This window comes from Poeciliopsis prolifica, unplaced genomic scaffold (genome assembly GCF_027474105.1).
Source record: "Poeciliopsis prolifica strain line A6 unplaced genomic scaffold, Auburn_PproV2 SCAFFOLD035, whole genome shotgun sequence".
NCBI classification, from domain to species: domain Eukaryota; kingdom Metazoa; phylum Chordata; class Actinopteri; order Cyprinodontiformes; family Poeciliidae; genus Poeciliopsis; species Poeciliopsis prolifica.
In genome coordinates this window covers 1263190-1289064 of record NW_026562410.1, presented here as the reverse complement: position 1 = coordinate 1289064, position 25875 = coordinate 1263190, and the positions used below count along the sequence as shown (strand labels likewise).

Sequence of the window (25875 nt, the reverse complement as noted above, 5' to 3'; positions counted from 1 at the left end):
AATGAACTGTGATGTTCCTCATAAAGTGAGTCTGAGGGCTATGACTTCGAATGATAATTCAGAAAAACAAGGTCCAAACAAATGACCCAGGAAACTACAGTTGCCGTGCAGATGTCTACTTACTTTTAATTCAATAACACACATTTAATAAAAAGAAAAATGCATACTTTTTTTGTTTTAGTCATACCTTTTTATTCAATCACGACAAATTTACAACATTTTTAATCTGGAAATATTTCTTCTTATCAAACTACAACTGTGCATGAAGATTCAGTTACATTTATTCATCTTAAAAACATCTTTACCTCTGTATTAGTTTATAAAACATGACATGTAGACACCATAGAACACACTCCTTACTAAAGAGCAGGCGATGTCAATAAACACACAAAAGGTCCCATTTACTTTTACAAACAATTTTTCCTCTTTAAAAACAGTTTTCCAAGAAATCTCAAAAAGTACTTTGCTTTTCGTAAGAAAAACGAATAAAAAAATCACACTGGCACTTTTTAAAATAGTGGCAAATGTAACATTTTGACATTCTACTTTAGGTCTGCAATTTTAACACTTGACAGGTTAAACACGGTAACCATAATCAATGATTCATAAAACAATATGAGACAAAGAGGCAATCCTTGCATCATACGTGATCACAAATCAATAACTTAGCACCAGCTCAGACCAATATTGAATAAAAAGTAAGCTCAGAGTCTTTCAATCACTAAGAAATATTAGTTTTCTTGCTTAAAAAGGTCCAAAAAAATCTCAAAATCCTCTTAGGTCTATTACTCTGCCTCTTACTTTCCGCTTCAGATAAGACAGTGTAACAAGCTTTTAAGGGAAGGTGACACTTAATATAAATATATTAAATTGATGTCTAACTCAGACTCAGTGATAAGACTTATCAAAATGCAGTTCAGTAGCAAAACAAGTAACCGAAAAAAGGCAAAAGAAGGTTAAAATGTATATAATTAACACTGAACATTTAACAAAATTCTATAAAAGTTGGTGAGAAAGGCCTGTACAAACATAAAACATACCATTACCCACAAATAAAATTTGCTTGAGTAAAACTGTTGAAAGGCATAAAAATAAATCCAGTGAATATATCTACGTAAAACAAATAAATAACCAGTGTACATATCAAGGAGGTTTTCTCTCTGATATACACTCCTTTCTGACTGTTTTTAATGTTCTCATACATAGAAAAAAAAAAAAAAACATAAATAGAAAATCTTTTCTTTTAGGTCAAAAAGCACATAAATAAATACAAAAATAACTCAAACTTATCCTATTAGTTCAAAAACTGATGAAAAAGAGTTTTCAGTCTTGAGAAATGTTTATCATTGTCTTTCTGGCAGAATCTGTTTCTTTTTCTATTTGCTGTGCATGACTATTTAAATTGGTCTGGAATTAGGTTCATTTGAGAGTGAATACTTGTTGGTGGGCTCGAGATGCCCTCTGACCAGTCGGACAAGTTGGAATGTGGGGATGAACTGGACCACTGGTCAGGGGACCCAGGGGAAGGGGTTAGAAATGGGTGGTCGGGCACCTGAAGCTGGTGGTTAGGTGTGTTGTCCATAGGTCCTGTATAGCTATGTTGGGAGGGAGGAGTTGGAAACTGGGTGCCGAGCATCTGTGTTTCCTGCGGCAACACGGTGTGGATGGGAACCGAGCGGCCAGAGCCACCGTTTGGCTGCATGTCAGCCCCATTCAGCTCAACGTTCGGGAAGCTCTGGCTCATGCTTTGACTGACGGTGGTGGAGTTGGAGTTCTGGTGCTGCAGCTGCCTGGAGCGAGGTTGCTGCATCATGTGCACGGTTGAGCCCAGATGGCTGGTTGGTAAATTCTGGTAACCCATGATCTGCGACAAAGTGGCAGTACTGACACCATGCAGGGCACCCATCATGTTGTGTGTAATCGGCGGCCCCTGGGTGAAGCTTCCCTGCTGGCTCACACCCGGGTGCATCCTGGTCAGCCAGTCGCAGTGGCCTCCTCTGCTGCCACCCACAGACGTTGTGGCCTGGCTACTGGGGCTGGACACAGGCAAGTGGGTGAGGCGGGGGGGATCAAATGACATGCAACTCATATCCTTACCTATGCTAATCTGGCCTGTGTGGGAGTCCCCGTTGCCTTGTAGGTGATTTAAGGACATAGGCGGCGACTGCTGGAAAGGTGATGGCATAGGAGGAGAGGCCACATCGGACAGGTAGCCATGGGGTGACTCAAGTGACTCAACAGGAGACAGAACAGCTGTTGTGTCTAATAAGTTACTCTTCCCATCCATTGGCTTCTTCTTCTTTACCCTTATATCTTTACCTCCATCCTTCCCTCCTTTCCCACCAGAGCTCGGCTTTCGAGCTTTTTTCCCAGAGGGGGTTGGCTTGAGGTTGCTGATGTAGTCATTGGGGGAGCAGAGAGGAGGGGAGAGGGTAGAGGTGCTCAAGGTGGCGCTATGCAGCCCAGGACTCCGAACCACGTTGTACTCATCTAGCAGGCGGACTATGTCGTGATGCATGCGCTCTTGGGCGATGTCTCGTGGCAGTTGGTCGAGGTGGTCAGTGATTTCACGGTTGGCAAAGTGCTCCAGAAGAACTTTAGCTGTCTCATAACTGCCTTCACGGGCGGCGAGAAACAGCGGCGTCTCCTCCTAAAAACAACCAGAAACTTCAGTTAGAAACAATCAATAATATAAACAGATAGTACAGTGCCTCACAAGTGTTCATAGCCCCAAATTATTTTTAGTTTGTTGCACTGCACCAATAAAACTTTGTATTTTATTGGAATATTAAGTGGATGTATAAGTAGTGCCTGATTGCCAAGTGTTTTGTTTCAAACATCTTGCCATCAACTATGATGACTTTTTCTTTCTCTGACGAACAAACCAGCCAGTATATTTCACCAAAGGACAGCTATGCAAAGGCTGGATGGCACAAGTTTTCTCCTAGTCATAGCCTTTCCTTTTGCAAACAGACACTTTCTTTTTTTCTCTTCTTTCAATAATCACTTTTTTGAGACTCTTGCACCCAAGTAAAATCTGGTTACAGGAAGGGAGTTAGTTGCATTAATTCCCTTCTGACTGCCTTTTATTTAAGGCAGTCAGAGAAAAGGGAGCTGAATACAAATCAATTTGACCCTTTTCAGATTTTTATTTGTGAGAAAAAAATTGAAGACCGTGTCCAAAAGTTGTTCCACTTCACTGTGATGTGCTACTTGTAAATGGTTTCCCTCGTTTGCCTGTACCTTGTTGTCCTGCATGTCTTTGTTGGCACCATTTTTCAGTAGCACCACAGCAGCCTCCATGTTGTTTACAGCGGCAGCCCAGTGCAAGGCAGATTTTCCTGCAAAAATTTTACATTACAATAGTTTATCATAATAACTCCCAAACACAATCGGGCATATATAAAGGTTTGTGCAGATTACAAGATGATAAAACTTTAGCTACCAGAATCATCAGTGGCATTAGCATCAGCATGACAGTTGATAAGTTCTTCGACCATGCCCTCAACAGCCAATCGTGCGGCCAGAATCAGAGGTGTTGTTCCGTCATGCATGCGGGCATCAAGATCGGTGGCTCGATTTCGGATTAAAATCTGCGCAGAGACACATTTTTTTAGTAAAGGAATTTCAGCTGCTAGACTGTCAATTAAGTGAAAGCCCAAAGCTATGTGGGGCTGTGGACGAATGAGCAAGCTACCTGAAAAACTCCCTGCGCATCTGCAGCCACGGCAGCGTGCAGTGGGGTGCGGCCCATGTTGTCTTGTACATTGGCGTTTGCACTGGACTCCAGGAGGCGCTTGGCGGCGTCTGAGCGGGCATAACGGGCGGCCAAGTGGAGGGCGGTTTCACCCGTGCGATCAGTCTGGTTATGGAGGTTGGCTCCATGGTAAATGAAGTCTGTGATTATTTCTGCTGACGGATCCTCTTCCTCTTCACTGTTGCCGGTATCCAGTCCTCCACCACTGCAGGAGGCAATCATCAGGGGCGTGAAACCATCTGAAAATGAATGTAGAATTCGACATTTGAGTAAAACGATGCAAAACCCTGAAATTGTAGTATTTTTACTCAATTTGATCATACTATGTGTTTTCACTTTTGCAAACATACCTGGTCCTCTAACATTGACATCCATGCAGTCATTCTCAATTTCTCCCTGAGGAGGTGTGGGTGCAATGGATGTTATCCGGAGGTCAGCTGCATCCAGGTGTTGCTGGGTCCATTTCCTCTGGTCTGTATGATCACTTAAATCCAACATTGCCTGCTCCTCGTACTGAGGAATGTAAAGATCATCGTAGCATTAATATCAGTACCACACGTGATTAAAGGAAGAAAGTTTGTTTAATAAATATAAAACTGCAAACATAAACTAACTGTTCGTCTTACCCTGAAGTGCCTGCATTCTGGATCATCATCTCCCCATTCAGTTTGATTGTCATCTATAAGGTTGCTGTCTGAGTTCTTCATAGGTCTTTAAAATAAAATAAAAGAGATTAAATCACCTGTAAATCAATATTGTGTTGATATGCAGCAACATATAAAATCCACTTACTTCAGCCCAACAGAGTCCTCTCCCAATGGCTCCCTGCGTTTCTTTTTGCTGGGCTCCGATACTTTAAATCCCTCAGGCATCCAGAGCTGGCCATGCTCTCGACGCCGCTTCTGAAGCACTATCACACCGAGGCATATCAAACCCAAAATAGCCAACACCAGGAATACCAAATACATGGAGAAATACTCTGTAGTAGTAGGAGTAGGTTTCACACCTAGAGAGATAGAAATAATTCAACATGTTGGATTTTGATGTAGTAGTCATTTTGTATTGAATTACATATGTTATTACAAAAAAAAATTGATTCTGTAAATATTAAGACATACTTGTTACAGCTTCAATATAAGGAACATTGAGGTTCCCACTCGTAGCCAGTGCTCCGAGAAAGGCAGCCACATCTGTTGCGCTCTGGAAGCATTCAGTAGACTGCTGGTAGCACTGACGATTGTCTATCTCCAGATATACAATCGATCTGTGAGCAGAAGTGGGTTGAAATATTAGCACTGACTACTTTTCAAAATCCCAACTCGTTCTAGTATTTGTTAAAACTGTTGTCTTCCTACCCTTTGACTTGCATTGGATCCAGCTCTCTCCGTTTCCGCTGACTGACCATGGGGGACACACTTTCCTTCACCTGACCCAAAACATTGGATGGCACTGAAGTCCACTCAGGCCAACCTTCTGCAGAGCGTTTCAGCACATTGTGTTTCACCAGGTCTTGTTCATTGCCATAGTAAGGAAAGATCATTGGTTCTCCTTTTGCATCACGGCGGAACACTACATTAGTGTGGAGAACATTGCTCAGCTCTCTAAGGAAGGCTGAAGAGCGGTTCTTAAGCAGCTCTGGGGGAATTTGGATGACCAGAACTAAATGTCCATCTGCTAGCTTCTCTGGCATGTTGTTAGCACAGTCCAGGCCGTCCCACTCGCATTCTGCATTGTTGCAACCTTGGTCACAATGGCCATCAGCATAGTGATCCTTACAATACTGATCATAAAGAGGGCTGAAAAACATAGAAAAAAAGTTTGATTTTTCACAACCATTTTCTATGACTCATTCTCAAAAACAGTTTTTATTTTCAGACTTACTTGCACTGCCCTTCCTGTCCTTGACAATCAAAGCCATCATAGAGACACCCTGGGCTGTTACATTGACCATCACACTTGCCATTGTTGAAATATCGCCAGCACTGCAGAGCAGCCGAGCAGTTTTGCCAGGGATCGTCAAAATTGAGCGAGCAGTCACCTCCGTCCCAGCCACAGGCATGGTTGTTACACAGCGAGTCACAGATGTGGTTACCAGCCCACTCATCACACTGAGGAATCTCACAGCTCACCTCCACTTCTGGAGGTGGTGTGATGTCCCGGCCAAACCCCCCAACAAAGGAGTAGTCCAGTATGTGGCAAAGTAGGCCATTGAAGTTACTGGGACAACTGCACTGGAAAAAGGGAGCATCAGGGGTGATCTGGCAGGTGCCTCCATTGTAGCAGGGATTTGAGATGCAGAGGCTGTCGGTAGGAGTCAGACACTCAGGCCCGGTGAAGGTTGAGGGACACAAGCAACGTGGACCCAGGTGGCCGGACACACATGTACCACCATTCCTGCAACTCAGACTGCCACAGGAGCGAGAATCATACTCGCAAGAAGATCCAGTGAAGCCCTATAAGAAAATATTATAATATTAAGAGTTTATCATTTGTATCATTATCACTGGTTAGGATTTGTATAAGAAGCAACTGTAATGAGAAGTTGCAGTCGAACTTACAGGTGGACATTTACAGATAAATCCATGAGGCGTGTTACTGGCAACAGCACATGTTCCTCCATTCCTGCAGGGTCTTCCCTTGCAGCCATCAAATACCTTGTCACAGCGTTGCCCTGTAAAGCAGAAACATTAGAAATTCATCAACTGTTCTTTTGGACATCTACACAATCAGTTTCCAAGGGCACAAAAATCGATGGTCATTGGTACCTGTATATCCGGTTCTACATTCACAGCGGTAGCTGTTGGGAAGCTGGATGCAGTTGTATGACCCTCGGGGGTCACAAGGGTTAGACAGGCATTCATTGACGTCCCCCTCACAGCGTTCCCCTACATAACCTGGCGGACACAAGCACTGGTAGCCACCAATGCGATCTACACACTTTCCGTTGTTGAAGCATTTGGGCTCATTCGTCAGTGGGTCGCTGGGAGGGTTGCAGTCATCCAAATTAATCTCACAGTGGACACCTGCAGATAGATGCATTGTTTTAGAAAATATATCTATTACTCTTGTTAAGCCTTTGCATATCTGAAAAGCATTTGATTTTAATTTGCAGATGTGTACCTTGTGTCCCTCTAGGACAGGAGCATTTGTAGGTGTTAATGAGATCGATGCAGGTCCCTCCATTCTGGCAGGGTTGAGACTGACATTCATTGATTTCTTTTGAACAGTTCACACCATGGTAACCAGGGACACACTAATAAAAAGCAGAAGAACATTTGGTTAATTAAATCAAGTACAGTGCAATAAACCCTGGTAAGATTGCCCACAGTTTATACTGTTTTATTCTTTAAAGGTATTTCCTTTACCTCACAACTGTAACCTCCAAGATAATCATTGCAGGTTGCTCCATTCTGGCAAGGATTAGGTGAACATTCATCCACCTGTTCCTGGCAGTAACTCCCAGTGTAGCCAGCCTGGCAGCGGCAGTAATGTGTGTTTCCAGCATCCAGACACTGGCCCGAGTTCCTACACAGTTGAGACACCTCCACACCTGGAACCAAGAAAAGTAGAAATGACTTAAGGAACTTGTCAATTACTCCTGGCTTTAGACTTAATAAAGTAGAAGATTAGAGCAGTGGCACATGATATGAATTATCATACCTTGCCGTTTGGCAGCAACTTCACATGACACACTTGGGATATCACAGTAGAGGCCAGTAAATTCAGTCTGACACTGGCAGGTATACGAGGCTCCCTGCTGCCAGCAAGAACCTCCATTTTTACAAGGGGAGGAGTCACACCAGCGCACAAGACTCTGAAAAATGACATTTTTTTAGAATGCATTTTAGAAACTATTTCAATATAGACTGCAAGTATCCAGAATATTCAGAAATTAATTTCTATAACACTGAATTGCTTCAGTTTTTATACTTAAAAACTGAAGCAATAAGTTTTATACTTAAGCTTAATTTAATGCCCAAATATGTAATTGTTGTAATTATCAGAAGATTTACTTCAGTTTGCAAAGAACTTATAAGCTGAATGTTCATTGTGTTAACTTGCAATTTGAGTCCAGATCTAAGACTCAACTTGCCATTTGTCGTAAGCATTACATCATCTTTGTACCATTTTAGCCTACCTGACAATTGACTCCCGTGTAGCCATGAGGACACGTGCACTTGTAAGTCCCGTAACCATCAAGACAGGTGCCTCCATTGAGGCATGGTTTGGAGTCACACTCATTGATGTCGTATTGGCAGTAGCTTCCAGTGAATCCAGTTAGACACAGACAGGTGAAGGTGTTAATCCCATCCACACAAGTTCCACCATTGAAGCAAGAGCTGCACAACAGGTGAGGAAAACCCAATCAGATTATTAGTAAAACTACATTTCAGTAGATTAAGTTAGATGGGATCACTAAATTAGGCACACTACCTGTCGGTGCAGTCATTGGTGTTGATCTCACAATTGATGCCACTGAAGCCCGGTGGGCAGGTGCAGGTGTAGCTATTAACACAGTCTGTGCAATTAGCCCCGTTTTTACAAGGGTTGCTCTCACACTCGTTTATGTCATGCTCACACCGGCTGCCACGAAACCCGGGCAGGCAGGTACAAGTAAACTTGTTGACACTATCGCGGCAAAGCCCTCCATTACTGCATGGATCTGAAACGCACCAGAGTGGACGTTAGGCAAAGTTTTTACTTTCAACTCAAAGAAGGGAAGTTTTTATGCTTCAGCTTAGTAGCTTACTTGGTTTGCAGTCGTCAATATCCGTCTCACACCGTTGACCGGTGTAACCTGGCTGGCACTTGCACTGAAAGCCACCCATGGTGTTGAGGCACACAGCACCGTTACGGCAAGGGCTCTTCACGCATTCATTGATGTCAATTTCACAAGTCTGACCTTTTGTTAAAAAACACATCAATGGGATATGCATAAGGAAAACAATGAACTGAGAGATAAACAAACAGCCACACACATACTGTACACACAAATGCTATTAGATGCAAACCTTGCCATCCTTCAGGGCAGATGCAAGAAAAGCTCTGATAGTCTTCAGCCTCCTTACATATTCCTTTGTTTTTACATGGCCTGGGGCTGCAAGGGGCCTGGAGAGTCTCACAATTTTCACCTGGAAACAAAACAAACATCACATTAGCAATAGCTAACAATATGCAGCAATTACTTCATCCATACATCAATGTCTAACTCCAAATGGTAAAAAATACCATGTTTTCTACATATCCTCCATGATGTGTAGAGTAAAAAACTTTAGTTCCTAAGTTCCATTTTCCATTCCACTTCCTTATCCTTTTCCATGACAACTTAGCCAAACAGGAAGAGCCTTCCTGTTTCCTGCTATTGTTTGATCTTAGACAAGAAACAGGACGTGGCAGAAGAGAGACCAAAGCTTGAAGCGCACGTCTGCTGCTGAAACTAGCTGCTTTGTTGTTCCAAAACACATTCCCTGTGTTATCCCTGCCAAACGGACAAGCACATTTTTCCACGCACAGACGCCAAAAACAGGCATCCCTGTTTTTAGTTGGTGTTTTCTTAGACAACACAGGATACGATAGGACAAAACCTCTGTGAGGAAGCTGAAAGACTATCTTTATGCTTTCAGACCTGCATGCAAAGCTGAGACAGCAATTCATGACGTTAAAAAGCCAGGAAATAGTCTGACCCCAGAGTGAAAGATAAGCCCCTCTATGCCATACCAGTATAAGGCAGTAAACAGTTGCACTTGTATCCAGCCACATCATCAATGCAGGTTCCCTGGTTGAGGCAGGGATTGGAAGCACACTCATTGATGTTAGTTTGGCAATTAGGTCCTACAGTGACAGGATTATAAAAAATATACTTGGGTTAGATTTTCACCAGATTAGCCACCACTTGCCACCAGTGAAAAGCAAGTGGAAAGAAAGGTTAAAACTGACCGGTGAAGCCAACTCTGCATGTGCAGTGGTACCCGCTGGTCATGTCCTTGCATATTCCTCCGTTCATGCAGGGGTTGGACTCGCACTCGTTGTTATTAATATTGCAGTTGTGGCCGCTCCAGCCCGAGTCGCAGGTACATTTATAGCTTCACGAGACATCAAATGAAAAGTAAGTTTTGCTTTCTCTTTGGTGTTATTGATTTTTTTTCTCTCTCTCTTAAAACTTCATATCCACTCACCCATTAATGAGGTCCTGACATCGGCCGTGGATGCAAGGGTTACTGGCGCACTCATTCACCTCTGACAAACAGGTGACATCATGGTAGCCCTCAGGGCAGATGCATGTGAAGCTGTTGACGCCATCAATGCACGTCCCACCATTGTGACAGGGGTTGATGACACAGTCGTCTATGTTGATGTTGCACATTGTGCCTGAAAAGTAATACAGCAGGATTTAAAGATAGGATGACAAGTGTGTTTCCTTTTTCTTTCTTTCAAGAAACCCTTTATTTATGCGCTAATTTGTATGGATCCATCTCAGAACTCCAACAAGAATAGGTTAAATATTTTTGGTTGTAACTTGACAAAATATCTAAATCCCCAAGTAATCCCCAAGGATCATTAAAGAAGGCGAGAATACCACTCCTTTCAGGTGTGGTATCCTTTAAATCTTGCATAACATGCTGGTCAGTACAGCTTTTGGATGACAGGAAAATAAAATCTCCTTTTTGGCATTTAGTAAGCAGAAGCACAGCAGCTCCAGTCTGTACCCAACCTCGTGGCCCCTGGAGGCCTTTTTACTTCTACCCATTGATTAAATGGGGCCATGCTGAATAGGAAGAAGCTGGATCTGAAAGAGGGAGGTGCTGCCAAGAGAGTGGGAGTGTGCATTTGTGTGTATGTGGCAGGGGCAAGGCCTCTCACCCTATTCTCATTCATGTCAATCCCCCCACCCCCATTTCATGAAGAAATAACCTAAACCAGGACTGTTTACGAGGACAGAAGGCCAGACCCATTTAAAACATGGCCAAGTAACAATTAACCACCCTCCTTCCCCACCACCTCTGATCTCCCATTCCTGGCCTACCACCCCTCCTCCTTTGCTCTTCATCAATCAGGAGAGGAGGGCCCAACTGCCTGATATTTGGTCACAATAGACCTCTGTCCCTCTGTGTCTCAGTCCTGCTGTTCCCTCCACACTCACCCTGTGAGTACACAAAGATGGTGGAGAGGATGGGGAGGGGGCATGCACAGCAGCCTGCACACACACACACACACGCGCGCGCGCGTGCGCACACACACGTTACCTCCTTGTTGCTTCTTTTGTGAGATAATCACAAAGCAGCTACCAGCCAGAACCAGCAAAAGGAATACAGACAAGTCGCGTACTTACTTTGGTGAAACCTTATGTGTAAATGACTGGAAATGCACTTTTACACTAACAAGCATCTGATATGTGATTAAAAGCCAGTCTCTTTTGTTTTTGTAGGATCACTTTACAGACTCTTTCCATGCTTAACATCACAGTCTTTTCAGAAGGCAAACAAAGTTAGAGCTTTGTGTGTATGGATCAGGTTCGGGGGGTAGTCTTCCCTTTCTCTCTGGCTGTCTGTCCCACACAAGCAACCTGACACCATTGTTCCACAGCAGCGGACCCGGCAGCCACCTGTCGAACCTGCCCCTCCCTAAGCTCAGGGAACCCTGCCCCCTGCACCTGTACACTCCATCCAGCCACTCACCTGTGTAACCCGGCTCACACGCACACTCGTAGCCATTGATCTTGTCAATGCACCTCCCATAGTCGCAGGGCTGACTCTTGCAGTCATCCAGGTTCACCTCGCAGTTGGACCCTGGTGTGTGACGAAACAAGTTGGAAAGGGCATGAAAAACCTACAGACATTTTCTCTGACATAATATGAGAAAATTCATCTGGTTTTCTCACCAGCAGTGCCTTTGGGGCAGGAACAGAAGTATGAGTTTTCCCTGTCCTGGCAAGTGCCTCCATTCTTACATGGCTGGCTGAGACACTCGTTGATGTTGGTTTCGCACAGGCGGCCAGTGTAGCCAGGGTGGCAATAGCAGGTGAAGGAGGCCAGGCCATCTTCACATGTGCCATAGTGGCAAGGATCAGAGTAGCACTCGTTGATGTCAATCTCACAGTGCTGCCCTGTGTAACCTGAAAGAGAAAGGTAAATTATTTAACCAAAAACAAATGAAAATAAAATACTTTTAAAATAAAATAATTTTAAAAGTATTTTATTTGTTTATTTTTATTTCTATATTACATATATTATATACTTTTAATAATATGCCAACATAAGAAATTAATTATTTAACAAGTGCTGCTTCTAAACAACAAATCAACAAAACACATATGAAATACTATACTACAAATTGCACAGACACTATGCTTTATGATGTACTATAGAAATGTAACAATAATTAAACTTATACTGAATTAACTTTAAAAGAAAATTGCTGAATAATGTCATAGTCTATGTCTGTTTTTATTACATTACATTTTCAGCTTATTTTATTTTGCCTTTTATCTAATTAATTTAAATTATATTTCATAATATTTTAATTAAATAAAATATAACTCAAACAATTTAACAAGTACTTGCCATATTTATTTATTTGTTTATCTCAAGTTTAAGTACAGACTATTATAAGAATTTAGGAAGTATTTTAAGTGCTTGATTTAGTTCAACAGAACACAAAAATATGTAATGATATTTTGTGGAAATATTTATATTCTGGATTATTTTTTACTTCAAACATCATGTAGAAATGTTATTTTATTAATTTTCCAAGAAATGATTAAGTATTGCATTTATATCAGCAGGACACAAAATGCTATTTTGAAGAAAGTACCTTCGGCACAATCACATGTGTACTTATTGGGTCCATCAGTACATTTGGCTCCATTTTTGCAGGGTGTGCTGGCACACTCGTCAATATCCACCTGACACAGATTTCCAGAAAATCCTGTAATTGTATTTAAAAAGACAGAAAATTCAGTGTTTGGTTCCAAAACTCAGTACAGGTATGTGAAACCAAGAGAAGCATATTTTTACAATATTTTCAGCTAACAATAAAATATGCAAAAATGTAAAATAAAAAAGCTACACAGCCAAGTTAATTTGCATTTGAAGTAGGTCTGCAGGAGGCTGAAGGTCTTTACAAACCATTCCACAATGCTAACTCCACTCTACCCCCTCCTCTTCCCAGCTTTTACTGTGCAGGGAAATCTTTAGTTTAAGTCACAGTACAATGGCCCCCAGCTCACCAGCTTTAAACCAATCCCTGCCCCCCAATTTTGGCGCCAAGCATTGCCCGCCAAATATGCTAATGTTCATGCAGCTTGGTCCACATTGTCCAGTCTCCCCACAAAGTATTCAGAGGCACCATTAGAAGAAGTAAATCATTAACATTCAGTCAGTATAGCAATGTGTGCTACACTCATTGACAGATTGGTTAATGATACCGTCTTTTATTACTCATTTTTGTTTCTAAAGGGTTTAAATAAGTTCAGTTTAATTTCACATGAGTTCTAACAGCCTTTTTGGACAAAGTTGTACAGATTCTCTTCTGTCATCTCACCTTTGGGACACTCGCAGTGGAATGAGTTGATCTTGTCTATGCATTTTCCATTGTTAAGACAAGGCTGGCTGGCACATTCATCCGTGTTAATGTGGCAAAACACACCCTCATATCCTGAAACCATAAAATAAGCAGTCAAACTTCCTTCCTTTGATAATGTCTAAAAACATGCAGAGGACAATTATATGGTTTGGATATGTAATTTCCATTTCTAGTATAAAACTGGATTTAACATTTATAATGTAGTCAACAGACCGCAACAGAAAGTGTCACTTTCTAGACGCTTATTGAACCGCTTCATTTGTCTGTAAAGTTCTGCTTCCCGATTTTAATTAAGTCACCTTTTCAACAATTTTAATGATCAACACAAGAAAAAGAAACAGATTAAATAGTTTCACCTGGCATACAGATGCAGTGAAAACCTCCAATCTGGTCTAGACAGGTGGCATCATTTTGGCAGGGATTAGATATGCACTCGTTAATATCCATCTCACATCGAGGTCCCTCATATCCTTGAAGACACTTGCACTGGAAAGAGCCTAATGTGTTGAGGCAGCGGCCGCCATGCTCACAAGGGTTGGCACCTACAAAATGCAAGAGACAAGAATTAATTTACCCCGTGCTACCCCCATGCAACAACAGAGAAAAATTTACATTTGTGAAATAAGCTTTATAACTTACCGAGGGAGCATTCATCTATGTCCAGGTTGCAGGCTGATCCTGCGTAACCTGGGGGACAGGTGCATATCGCCTTGCCATTTACCGGGTTGGTGTCACAATTAGAGCCCTTTTGACAAGGATTGCTGATGCAGGCGTCATCAAGGTGGCACAGCAAACCTGTGTGACCAAATGCACCACATTTAATCTCTTTTTATTAAAGCTTGTGTTCAGAGTGAGTTCTTGAAGCAGCACTGGCAGCAGTCTTACCTGTGCGCCCATGTGGACACTCGCAGAAGAAGGAGGCCACGCGGTCATGGCAGGTGGCGCCGTTGTAGCAGGCTGCGCTGGCACAGTCATCAATGTTCTCGCTGCAGTCGTCACCCGTCCAGCCGTTGACGCACACACAGTGGTAGCTGCCGTGCGTGTCGTGGCATGTTCCTCCATTTTGGCAGGCATTGGGCATCAGTTCACACTCATCCACGTTTTCAGTACAATACTGACCTGATTGGGTCATTAAAGCAGAATATAAGAACTTTGTATTTTACAGTAGCGAATTCTAATTCAACTACAAAGGTGGGCATTCAAAAATAATATAAAGAGTGAGATAACCTGTGTAATGAGGTGGGCACTGGCAGTTGTAGGTGTTGACTCCATCCACACACACACCGCCGTTCTGACAGCTGTGTCCCGGGCAGTCATCAATATTGTGCTCACAGTGCTGGCCTGTAAAGCCTGAAAAGATAGAGACACAACCAAAAGCGCCTTAACAAAGTGGAGGATGGCGAAGACAGACTTGACCACTTCGATGTGGTTAATAATCACACTACCTTCCTATCCTTATCACAGAAAACATAAAGCAATAAGCTGTCCATATCCTCATGGCACACTGTTTTAAAGCCTTTGAGTTGACAGTACAGCCTGTGTCCTCCTCAAACATCAAAGCCTTGAGTGAGTGTTTTACAGTCTGATTAACAATCAACCCACAGCTCTGCAGGTGCTCGTGCAGCTTCGCAATCTAAACGCATTCCAGCGCGGGCCCCCCAACGGGACACACACAGTACGGATTAAACTTTAACACACAACAACCCCTCGATATCCCTCATTCATCTGCTTATCTAAATAGCGTGTCCTGTGCTGATCACCAGAAGGCAAGAAGATTTAAAAAGCTGAATGTTTCAAGGAATGCGCAAGTCAAGTAAATGCAGAAAGAGAAAAATTCAATTTGGGTCAAGGGACCACGCTAACCTAACTGCAACAACACTAACCACAATGTTGTAACAGCTTTGAGCACCCAAACAATAAAGATGGCAGACAGATTGGTTTGAATAGGGTGAAAAACAAGGTATTGTTTTCCATATGTGACCTAATCAATGGGGTGTGTATATCTACAGGTAGTGTGATGTACTGCTTTGTGGGCTCGTTGCTCATTATCAGAAGGAAACGTCTGCATGACTATATCCTGCCAGTGGAGGTTGGTAGAAAGTGTGGTAACCCAAAGATTACGCACCCCTCCCAATAGATCTTATCACAACACATTGCTTTGCAGGTCACATATTTTTTTAAAGGAAAAACAAACATTCAAACTAAAATGCAAAGCCGATGAGTTCAAACAAGACAGATAGATTCACTTGTAAGCACGTCTGCTAATGGTGGAACAATGGACAAAACTGAGCCTTTTATAAGATGACATTTAAACAGAATTTGTTTGTTTTTACAAACAGAGAAGTGATTTCACAAACTTTAAGTTTTATTTCAAAGCAGGAATAATCACTGCAGAATATTTAAGTGAACGTTTCACTAGTACATTCGTTTTTAAACTTGCCCAATTCCATTTCAAAGGTGGTGCTACTGTCAAAAAAATAATAATAATAATTGAAATATTATTTTATTTCATGGTTTTTGCAAATAGAAAGAAATACTTTATAATTATCTAATTTTAGGGAATCTCTGGATAGTGCACTGTCATTGGTTGGTTAAACCTGTCCAAACCTTTGATATATTGATATACATAATATAACCACTAAGTAGTTTGTGTGTAAGGTTGGATGTCAGAATCACAACAAGATTTAGGGTTGGGACATGAAAGCAAAAACAGTTTGAATCAGAAATGGCCTGAGACTAGTAGGATCTAAGAATTACAGAGTCTGAGATAATTCTTTCATTAGCAGCAATGGTTAGCCAGGGTATTTTCACAGTGTATCTACATCTAGTCACATTTTTTTATATCCAAACCGCTGCATGATTTAAAGGTGATAGGGACTTCTTTAATGGATTCTCTGACAGAGAGGTATTGATTAGCACCATCATTAGTTGATGGTTCCTTACTTCCTCATCAGACTAGATTTAATTTACTCAGAGTGAAATTATATCCATGCAATGACTGGGTAACGGCTCATGAGACAACCTCCACTTTGACACAAAAAATGTGGCATTTTAATGTTGTGAGACCTCAATACACCTACCTAGGAGACAGCTACAGTCATAGGTGGTTTCTCCCTTCTGGACACATGTCCCTCCATTCTGGCATGGTGAGGGGCTGCAGGGGGAGTAAAGGGTCTCACAGTGTTGACCAGTAAACTCCTGAGGACAGCGGCAGTGGTAAGAGCCAACTTCGTTGACACAGAAGCCGCCATTGAGGCATGGAGAGGGATTGATGGCACACTCGTTAATGTCCTGCTTGCAGGTTTGACCTTGGAAGTTGGCAGGGCAGGTGCACTTGAAGTTGGAATCTAAAGAAGAGCACTGGCCACCATTTGCACATGGATTGGAAGCACATGGGTTTGGAGTCTGGCAGGTTTTACCTGGGCAAAAAAAACAAAAGAGGTGAGTAAATTATGAGAGTTTAAAGTGAGATAGGATAGAAACTGATGTTCGCCACATACCTGACCATCCTGGCGGGCAGCGGCAGCGGAAACTGCTGAGGCTGATAAGGTCACACGTTCCTCCATTGCGACAGGGGGAGCTCATGCAAGCATGGTTCCTGGGAGTCAGACACAGTCTATCGGTGAAACCCAGGCGGCATACGCAGTGGAAATCAAACGTGTTGCCATGGGAGACAGCGTGGCATTCGCCGCCGTTGCGACAGGGGGACGGGCTGCAGGGGCTTGGGTGTTGGCACCGATCCCCTACGTAGTCACTGGGACACCTGTGAAAAGACAGGGAGGAGGCGGTGAAGATTATACAACTGGGATCTTTTTCTGACAAAATCATGGGAACAAACAGCCAAACAAAAGGAGATTTTCAGAAGGGCAGAAGTGGGGGGAGATAAAAGTTTTTCTCCCCAACCTGGACTGAACATGGACGACATGTTGTTCTAGTGAGTCTCTCCGGATTAGGCCCTCTCAGAACCTTGAAAACACATTCTACTGGTACAACAGACACTGCTAAATAGTCCAGCCATAACTGCTTGTTCCCATCTACCTTTTACCCCACGCTGTCCAAATTCATCTCGAATGACTGTAGAGATCAAGGCGACTGTGCCGCCTATGCATGTCCCCCATGCAGCGCTGCATTCAGGCCCTAAGCTCTCTAATATTTCCATCTGATCCAGTCACGAACAATTACTCCATCAGTCTCATGGCCCTCTCTGAGAGATCATTGAAATAAAGACACCGAGGTCCCAGCAGTAATGACAAATATTCACACCTCTTGGCAGATTGCAAGAAACAGATTCCACAAATGAACAGGCATCAAACAATTTGTTAACTTTGATTTCACACTTACAAAATCCTTCCATGTTTTACATGCTGCTTATATAGACGTAAGCTCCCATCTGTCACGTGAAGCAAAATTTAAAGTCAGCGGGAAAAAAACGTGTTTATGTTTGAATTGGAGCTTGTGCGACAGTGTGCAGTTGTGCACACGAGCGTGCGTGTTTATGTGTAAGAAAGGGCATCTGTTGGCCTCCGAGTGTCTCCACAGGGAGCAGGTGCGCATGTTAATGAAGGCAGCTGTTGGACAGGGTTCCTCCTCCTCCCATTTTCCTTTCTCCTCCCCCTCGCCCTCCTGTCCCCTTATCCCCTCAAAGCCCCCCTCCTCCTGTCCTCTTCTGAGACGAGGGGACTGAAAAGCCAACCTCGCCTCCAGGGACATAAAGAGCCCATGTGAAGTCAGCTGTTGCAACTTCTGTCGCTTCAACTCCCTTAAACCACGCAATCCAGTCCTAATTCCTCTCTTGCCTACCTGTTCTTCTTTCATTTGACCCAACATCCTCTTTCCCTCTAGTTTGGTTACTACCTCAGCATCAACTTGCATCTTGACTTCTTTCCTGCAGGGATTCCTTTATAGGTCCCAGCAGTTTGTTTGTGCACGAAGGACTGTTAAACCCCCTCGACTGGTCTCACCTCGCTAAGTCAACAACCAGAGTTTTAGCAGTCTGGTGTGACATAAGGAAAGAGTTGTAAAAGCAGAGAGTCCAGACAGTTGCAATTGTCAGACCACTGTAAAAGTATTTGAGGTTGCTTTGAGGTTTCCTGCTTCTTTTTTTGTGTTTCACTATCAAAACATCCTGGATACTCAGGAGAGAAGTTGAGAAGTTTTGGTGTAAGAATTCTCACTCAGCAGAATGCAGCAGACTTCCTTTAAAGCAGAATGTTTGCATTCCGTTTTTTTTTGCATCAGCACACAGCAAATAGCTGTAACAGATCCTCTTTGTCGTGAAGTCACCCCATTCAGAGATAAAGATCCACCCACAGGCTGAGCAGACTAGCAGCGCACACCAGGGCAACAGGTCTCTCTCGGCGATGCAATGTCCCCTCAGGCCGGAGCAGATGCTTCCCCAACCTCTGACCCTAAGCACTTTTGTGAGTGTGGGACGGCCTCTTTGCCTTCTCTCCCCTCTCTGCTCTTGTCCCACTGGGCCTGATCTGCCATCTGTCACTTCTGGGGGTGACTTTATCATACGACACAAAACCAGCCCAACTGTGCAGTGGAAATGCCACTGCTGTGGAAAAAATGCGCAGGGAGGTCGAGGGCAACATACAGAAAGCGTACACGTGTGAACTTCCTGTACTTTTTTGCCTGGTGCTTATGAAATATTTTCGTCAAACCTCTCTCCAGTATTGAAGGGGCCCTGATGTTTTGTTTTTTCTTTTTTTATGTAACTAATCATTCGCCAAGATCTGACCCCTGTGGTGCACATCTGTGTAAGCCAAACCAAATTAATAATGTGGTTTGGCTATAGAAATGTAGAAATGAACTGATTATGGAACGCTTTGAACTCTTAACTGGAATACTTAATACAAAATATTAAAACCAAAGGATGGGAAGCTGCATCATTAAGATTAGAGATGTGACAAAAATGACATCATCAAACCTCAAATAGCCAGCTCATATCATACCCAGCTGTGGTCGAGAGTGTACAGACATACTGCAGCTTAGCATGGGGCTTCAGCTGCAAAATTACAGACAAAAGCACATTGCATGTGATAGTGAGAGGAGCTGAGAAAGCGTAGTGTCCCTACGCTATCTGCTTGGTTTCGAACAGCGACTTTCTTGTTTTATTTAATTACCTTTTCTTAAGTGACCCGTTGTTTTAGAGAAGTGATATCTTATATGTTGTAGGCAAACAGATTCTATTCAAAATACATGTCTTTGCTGCAAATAAAAATAAATAAATAGACTAAATTATACAATTTAGTCGCTTAGCTAATGTGTAAGTGCATTGAACTTTGTTTTTCTCACAGCACATTATTGACTTGGCTGTGCCCTTTCACCAACCTCTGATCTCAGAGTGAAATCGGTGAAAACAGCTGGCTATTATCAGATTACTTCTAACCTACACAGTATTGTTCTGATTAAGATCAATCAGGTAGGTATATTACAGCTCCACATCCTCAGCGCTGAGCCATTTTAACATGTCTTTATAGTCACTTTGTGTCTTTTCGCACAGTCAGCCCCAGCCATAAACAAAATAAGCTGCAGCTAAGGACCACCAGACCACCAGAGGGCCCCCTAAAATACTTGAAAACAAGTTTAAAAAAATCTTTTTTCCCAAGTTGAACGTTTTATCATTTAAATTAAATTCTACGTTTTATTAGCATATTTCAAATGGGTTTACTTAAAAATGACTGCTTTAGTAAAACCATTACTTAATGATCCAAGTCAGAAAGTAAGGCATTGCACGTCAGCTGACAAATAAGTTGTGAAGCTAATAGCATTTAAATGCACAATGAGCAGGTGATCAAGCAGGGATCATTTAAAAATAAAGTTGTTCATTCTGTAGTGTTGGGTGATGAGTTGAACTAAAGGTGGCCACTGACACAATCAAATTGCATACAAGATTTTCCCAGCTCTGATGTAAGGGGAACAAAGAAATGTACTCTTGCTCAATCTATGTAGCAGTTCTCCTTTTACAATAGATATATAAGGTGGCATGTCTAGAATCAGTAGGCAACATGCAGTTTAAAGATTTTTACAAATGTCTTTTTGCTAAGCTGACTTAACTCTAGTTCAACTTGTTAGTAGTCTTTATAAGCTTAAATTAAAGAAGGCACACTTCTATTAATGCTAAACAAATACGTATTAATCTCAAAATGGTCATTGACAACTCAAAGTAAATATTTAAAAGATCTTCCAGTAAACACAGAGATCTATTGATTAATAAGTAAAATAATCTCTGAGTCCATTGAAGCAAAACTTAAAGAAAATAAAGGAGTGACCAAGGACTTGCCCAAGGTTGAGTGTATTTTGGAGGTGTCATTTCTACTTCTGACAGCCTCAGCTGGCGAATGTGAGCTTTCAGAACCCACTTGAATGAAATAGCTTCTTATCTATGTCTTCTGACAGCACCGCTTTGATTGCTCTGCTCTGAGGAAATCCAGAGTAGTCCACTTAAAAGCCACACCAACAATAAATATGGGAAACATTACTCGTGTTAAATATTTCAGCGTAACAGAGACTGGTTCTTTCTCCGCTGGGCACCCCAAACCCTTCATTTCGTCTGCATTCGAGGGGTTCCTGGCATCCCGGGAATGGAACTGACAGAAAGGAGTGGCAGGCTTGAAGCCTTAAACCCAATAAAAGCCCAACATCAGTCACCACATTTAACCCCGTCATGCACTCCCATGCTCCAAAGCTGAGCCTTCACAGAGACCTGCTTGGTAATCCTATAGGAGGACAAATGAAGAGCAGCATTCCTGGTGAAAGGGCATATTATCTCTTGAGCGGTGAGGAACTCATTCAAGGTGGTGTTCTTAAGTGAGATGTGCTATCATTGATACACAGCACCAGCCAAAGTCGCCTAAGTTCATCACACTAACCCTACACAGTCTGGCTGTTATTTCCTGCTTTCAAATGTGTTTAAAGCACCAAAACAGTTTCTTCCTCCTAAGCAGTGCAAGTTACACAAGGGTGAGTTTTGGGGTCATAACCCTTTTAGCCTCTCCATGTCCCTGTCACTGTCCCACAAATGGAAACTAAATTTGAGTCACAAAACGCTGTGCCCTTCATCTTGTGCTTTCACACAACCTACAGAGGCAGACAGCTACCAAGCACCATGAGAAACAGGAAGCCCCAGACCTTCAAATAACCTCTTGAATCTCAGAGTCACAACCTCGTATGTTATAGATGTTTCACTGCAGTTAAGTCACACCGAGCTGTTTTTTTTTTGTGCCACATAGAGAACCATTGTTAGGTTTTAACCAAAAGCTGAACATTTTCTTTTTGTTTAGTTAAAAACCCAAGAAACGCCTTTGTCCAGCAACAATCATAATTTCTGCAAAAAAAGGAGGAACTACCCCAGTTAGAAAGTGCAGAGTCTGACAGTGGTGAAATTCATGATTTGTTGTGGTTAAGTCACATGTTTACATGCATCACATGACCCAGCCATGCCCAAAAAGCAATATGGTTTCCATTTGTGACTATGGCATTGCCAAATGCCTAGAAAACTTCAGCATCTTTGTCGCACAGAGGCAGGAAACAAGAGTACTTACAAACAAAAGCTGAACATGATCTGAATCAGACACATTTATATACAACAAAGCACTAAGTCCAGCTTGGTTTAAAGAATTACGCATGTCCACAAAAAGAGAGAGCTATTTTTACAACTAGGACGTGAGGAAAACATCCTTTTTTCGTGGCTCTCAGAGGTATTCACACTCCATTTATGAGTTAGGAAACTTCTAGATTTTATTTGCCCTTTATTATTGGACACCTGTAAAAATAAAGGTAAAATAAAATATAAATAATCTTTGTTGGACTATCACTGAAACCTCAAAGAATATAAATAAGTTTGTGGATATTATGTGAAAAAGATTTTTAAAAACGATTTAGCTCAACAATTTTAAAATCAAAAGAAAATAGAATAAATAGAATAGAAATCTGATGATTTCTATTCTATTTTCCAAATCTCTCAACCGTGGGAACTGTGCTGGAGGAGGATTTAGGTCTATCTCAGCACACAAATCTGTGTCATCAAATGCACACAAAGAGCAGCAAAAACCACAAAATGCAATGGGTGTCTTGCATGTGTTGGTGGAATGGGTGGCATGTGAAGTCGTTTTTAAACTTTTTTTCTTTCATTTAATCCATTTTGTCGGTAACTTGATTTCAATGTGCGGACACGTCTCAGTTTCACTAACCACAGGTGGACTTTCCAACCTTCCACACGGTAACTGGGTGAATCTGCCATCGCTGATGAGGCAGCAGAGTTTGCGAGTGTGACTTGAAAATGATGACAGCTGGAAACCCCTTTGGTGCGTCGATGCCACGCTCTTACCCATGATTCTTTAAGTGCATCCCAGGACTGATCGCTGCTTGGCTTTGTCTGGGGATGGATGATTAATGAAAGCAGCCAGGAAAGAGAGAGTGCTGGTTGGTGAAGTGATGCCCTCATCCTGCCTGTTTTTAATTAGACCGAGCAGAGACGGTGGCCACAATAGGAGCTTTGTAGGGGTGGAGGGAGAGTTTCGGTGTGCCAGGGAGTGCACACGTGCGGAGGTCTATGTGTGTGTGTGTGGAGCGTGCAGATTGGACGTTGTGAATTGGTGGCCCCAGGCTAGCAGTGCAGGCTCTTCTATAGCTCCCTGTTGTCCCCACAGAGCAGAGAAGTGCCCGCTGTGAGCACATGCCCAAAGGGCAAATCGGGCCACCTCTGAGCTTCTTTCAAGCTATAACACTGCTGGGCATGACAATGGAAATAACTATTTTTATTTTTTAAATGCACCTGTTCTGGCTAAAAAACTGCAAACTAACATCCTTCCTTACTTGTTTGTCACATAAAATCTCCAGGATTCAAACTTTGAGCTTTGACTGATTCGGTGACTGTAAAAGCAGCATATAGCCATGTTAGGTGACACATCAGCAAATTAATAAAATCATTCCACAGTAAACAAACAAGTCCCAATCTGCCACTATGCTCCTCTTCCCACTTGTTTGCTCTTAAATTTCTGCACTTTATTCCAATTAATCTCACTCTCTTGACATCCAATCCAATTACATTTCACAGCCATCTGGCTTTCAAAGGGAGATCACAAGCACTGAGCTGGGGCGAGGGGGGGCTTTCCATTCGAAATGATGGAGACAAGCCTTTTTTGGGAAGGTTGGGGGAGTGGGCAGTGGGAGTTTGGTGTGTCTGGGGTGGCTATGGCATGATGGGAAGCCCCACTCAGATTAGTCACACAGCATTATTCTGACTGCGGTGACAATGGAGTGACGGGCGGCGTGCGAGCCCCAGCTGTCGCCCGTGAAAGAGCAGAACAACAAGATTTAGGGCTGGACGCGTCCTCTCACTCTGCTGCTGTGGGGGTCTTGCATTCATTAATGGGCTGCTGTGGAGGGGGGGGAGGAGAGTGGTGGACTGCTTTTGTCCTCATTCTGAACATTGTGGGTCTACTCTCTTTTGATTTCTTCACTTCTCCAAAGTTTTTCTCATTTTTTGAGAGAATGAGTGTGTGTAAGGAGCTGTGGAAGAAAAAGAAAAGAACTGGACGAGGAATACAGGAGTGGAGCGAAACTTCTGAGAAGAGCCTCTACGGTTGCTGGGCACAGCACTCGCTCAAAGGCTGGAATGGAAAGGGGGGAACCTGCGGCCCCTTTTTATTTCCAACTGAAGTCCACTTTCCAGGACCACACAAATGTAAAGAAATGCATACACAATAACAATAGCTGCGTGTAGGTATGTTTTGGAGTGTCACATCTGGAACATCACTTTTTCTCTCTCTCTCTAGGAGTCTTCCCATCACTTACTTGCACTCTCCATTTCCATTTGTGGTGGCTTCACATCTTCCTCCATTTAGGCACGTCTCAGTAGGCAGGGAGCATTTTAAACCTGTAGAGAGCATGAAAAAAGAGGCTTAAAGTAAACTCTAAATGCACAAAATTCATAAAAATTAAACTTTATAAACATCTGAAGTCACATTTTTTGCTTAAAATCCCAAGTCACACTTGCGTCCCCTTATATATTAATTGATTTATCACGAGTGTCCTTGGGGGATGCTTTGGGGGAGCCTGCAGAGGACACCGGTGAGGCCAGAGGAGCGCGTGGTGAGTGGTGCGTGGCTTTTGGGAGGGGGCGAGGTAGAAGGTTGGGGGCTGGGTGGGGGGCATTTGGGAAGGGGGGCGTGAAGGGTGAGGGGGGGGGGGGGGGCACGCTTTTTTTTGCGGCAGGAGGAGGAAGAGCGCGCGGCAGCTGCGGGGCTCAGATGCGCAACAAAAGAAATCAGAGTCCAGCACGAGCCATAAAACACTCTCCCCCGGCATTGTTTACCAGCAGACGGGATAACAGTGAACCCCTCACCTCCCTCAGCAACCCCCACCACCCGGCACTCACAACACTCTCCCACACTTGCAGACAAAAGGTGCACCCCTTCTGCCCCCCCTCAGCCTCGTAGCTCCTTTAGCGTCCGGCCCCCCCAACTCCAGCACACGCACCAACTTCTATCTTCTCTCATGTGGTTTATAACCAACTCTCAAACCTAATCACGCAGGTGTTAAGTTTTATTGGAACAGTCGAGATGAAATATTTTCAAAAGTTATGATGTGGCTGAGTTAGACATCATTAAACTAATTGTGCACCAATCTTTGTTGCGGTGCACACAAGTTTAATTGCTCTGATTCATTGGAGAAGACCGGGAAAGTCAGCGGCGACCGCAGCGCAGACTGCAGCAGCCCGCACAGAACCTCTTCCCACGCTTAATGAAATGATCATAATAAGATAATAATTCTCATTATTCGACATGCAATAATCTAACAGTCTCATTTCCTGAATATAATAAACAGAAAAGAGTTATTTGGCAACTTATAACGCACTTCTAATCGTTTTTGTAACTTCCTCACGGTCTCTCTGCTGAATCTGAACAGGATACCACTTTTATTTTTGAAGCTTACCTTGTGAGAAGACGATTGCTGGAATTAGAAATGTCAGTTTCACTAAGAAACGATACATTCCTCCTCTTCAGCTTCACAAACGTGCAGGAGTCCCGCGTTGGGTTCGCATAGATCCGCAGTGTGGGGCTCCAGATGTTGCGTCAAAATGAATATCCTCAGTCTGAGACGGAAAGGTAAATCCCAACAGGTAAGAGTGAAAGTCTTCACCACGGCTCAGATCATAGGTGTTGACCGGCTGCACTCCGAGTTCTCAATGAAATCTACGAGCAACTTCACCAGTTCCTCTTACTCCTTCTCCTCCGCCCCTTCTAAACTCTCCTCCTCCTCCTCGGCCTGTGGCCAAATCAGAGTTGCCCCCTCCCCTCCACATGCTCCAGGAAACATGTCCCTCGGTCTACACAAACTGTTAATAATAGAAAGTTGTGTAAAATGATAACTTTATGTTTGTGAAGCTCTTAGAGGCATCTATAGAGGAATTTACTTTTATCTAGTCATATATTACATTTGACTTGTACTTTTACACAGTCTATCACATCGCAACTCCGATTTGCATCATTGGGACTTGATGAGACAAGGTCAACTCAAGGGGCACA

The 25875-nt window shown here is 42.9% G+C and overlaps 1 protein-coding gene across 2 annotated transcripts; it reads right to left on the bottom strand.

The window, feature by feature from the left end:
- Positions 1–173: 173 nt before the first annotated feature.
- notch1a (notch receptor 1a) lies at positions 174–25511 on the bottom strand. 2 transcript variants are annotated; one of them, XM_055052567.1, is made up of 34 exons: positions 25283–25511; positions 24143–24224; positions 16840–17102; positions 16420–16758; positions 14567–14689; positions 14225–14458; positions 13979–14134; positions 13696–13881; positions 13298–13411; positions 12569–12682; positions 11637–11870; positions 11434–11544; positions 9934–10126; positions 9695–9840; positions 9476–9589; positions 8770–8889; positions 8508–8660; positions 8192–8420; positions 7896–8097; positions 7418–7571; positions 7123–7307; positions 6878–7010; positions 6523–6780; positions 6316–6428; positions 5639–6210; positions 5113–5553; positions 4876–5021; positions 4550–4763; positions 4384–4468; positions 4108–4270; positions 3698–3996; positions 3446–3593; positions 3244–3341; positions 174–2650 (listed from the first exon to the last, which is right to left on the bottom strand). In XM_055052567.1, exons 1-34 carry the CDS (start codon positions 25338–25340, stop codon positions 1394–1396), a joined length of 7437 nt encoding a protein of 2478 aa, XP_054908542.1. In that variant the 5' UTR covers positions 25341–25511; the 3' UTR covers positions 174–1393. The 2 variants fall into 2 exon arrangements, with proteins under 2 accessions (XP_054908542.1, XP_054908543.1); XM_055052568.1 differs by lacking the exon at positions 9476–9589.
- Between the last annotated feature and the right edge of the window lie 364 nt (positions 25512–25875).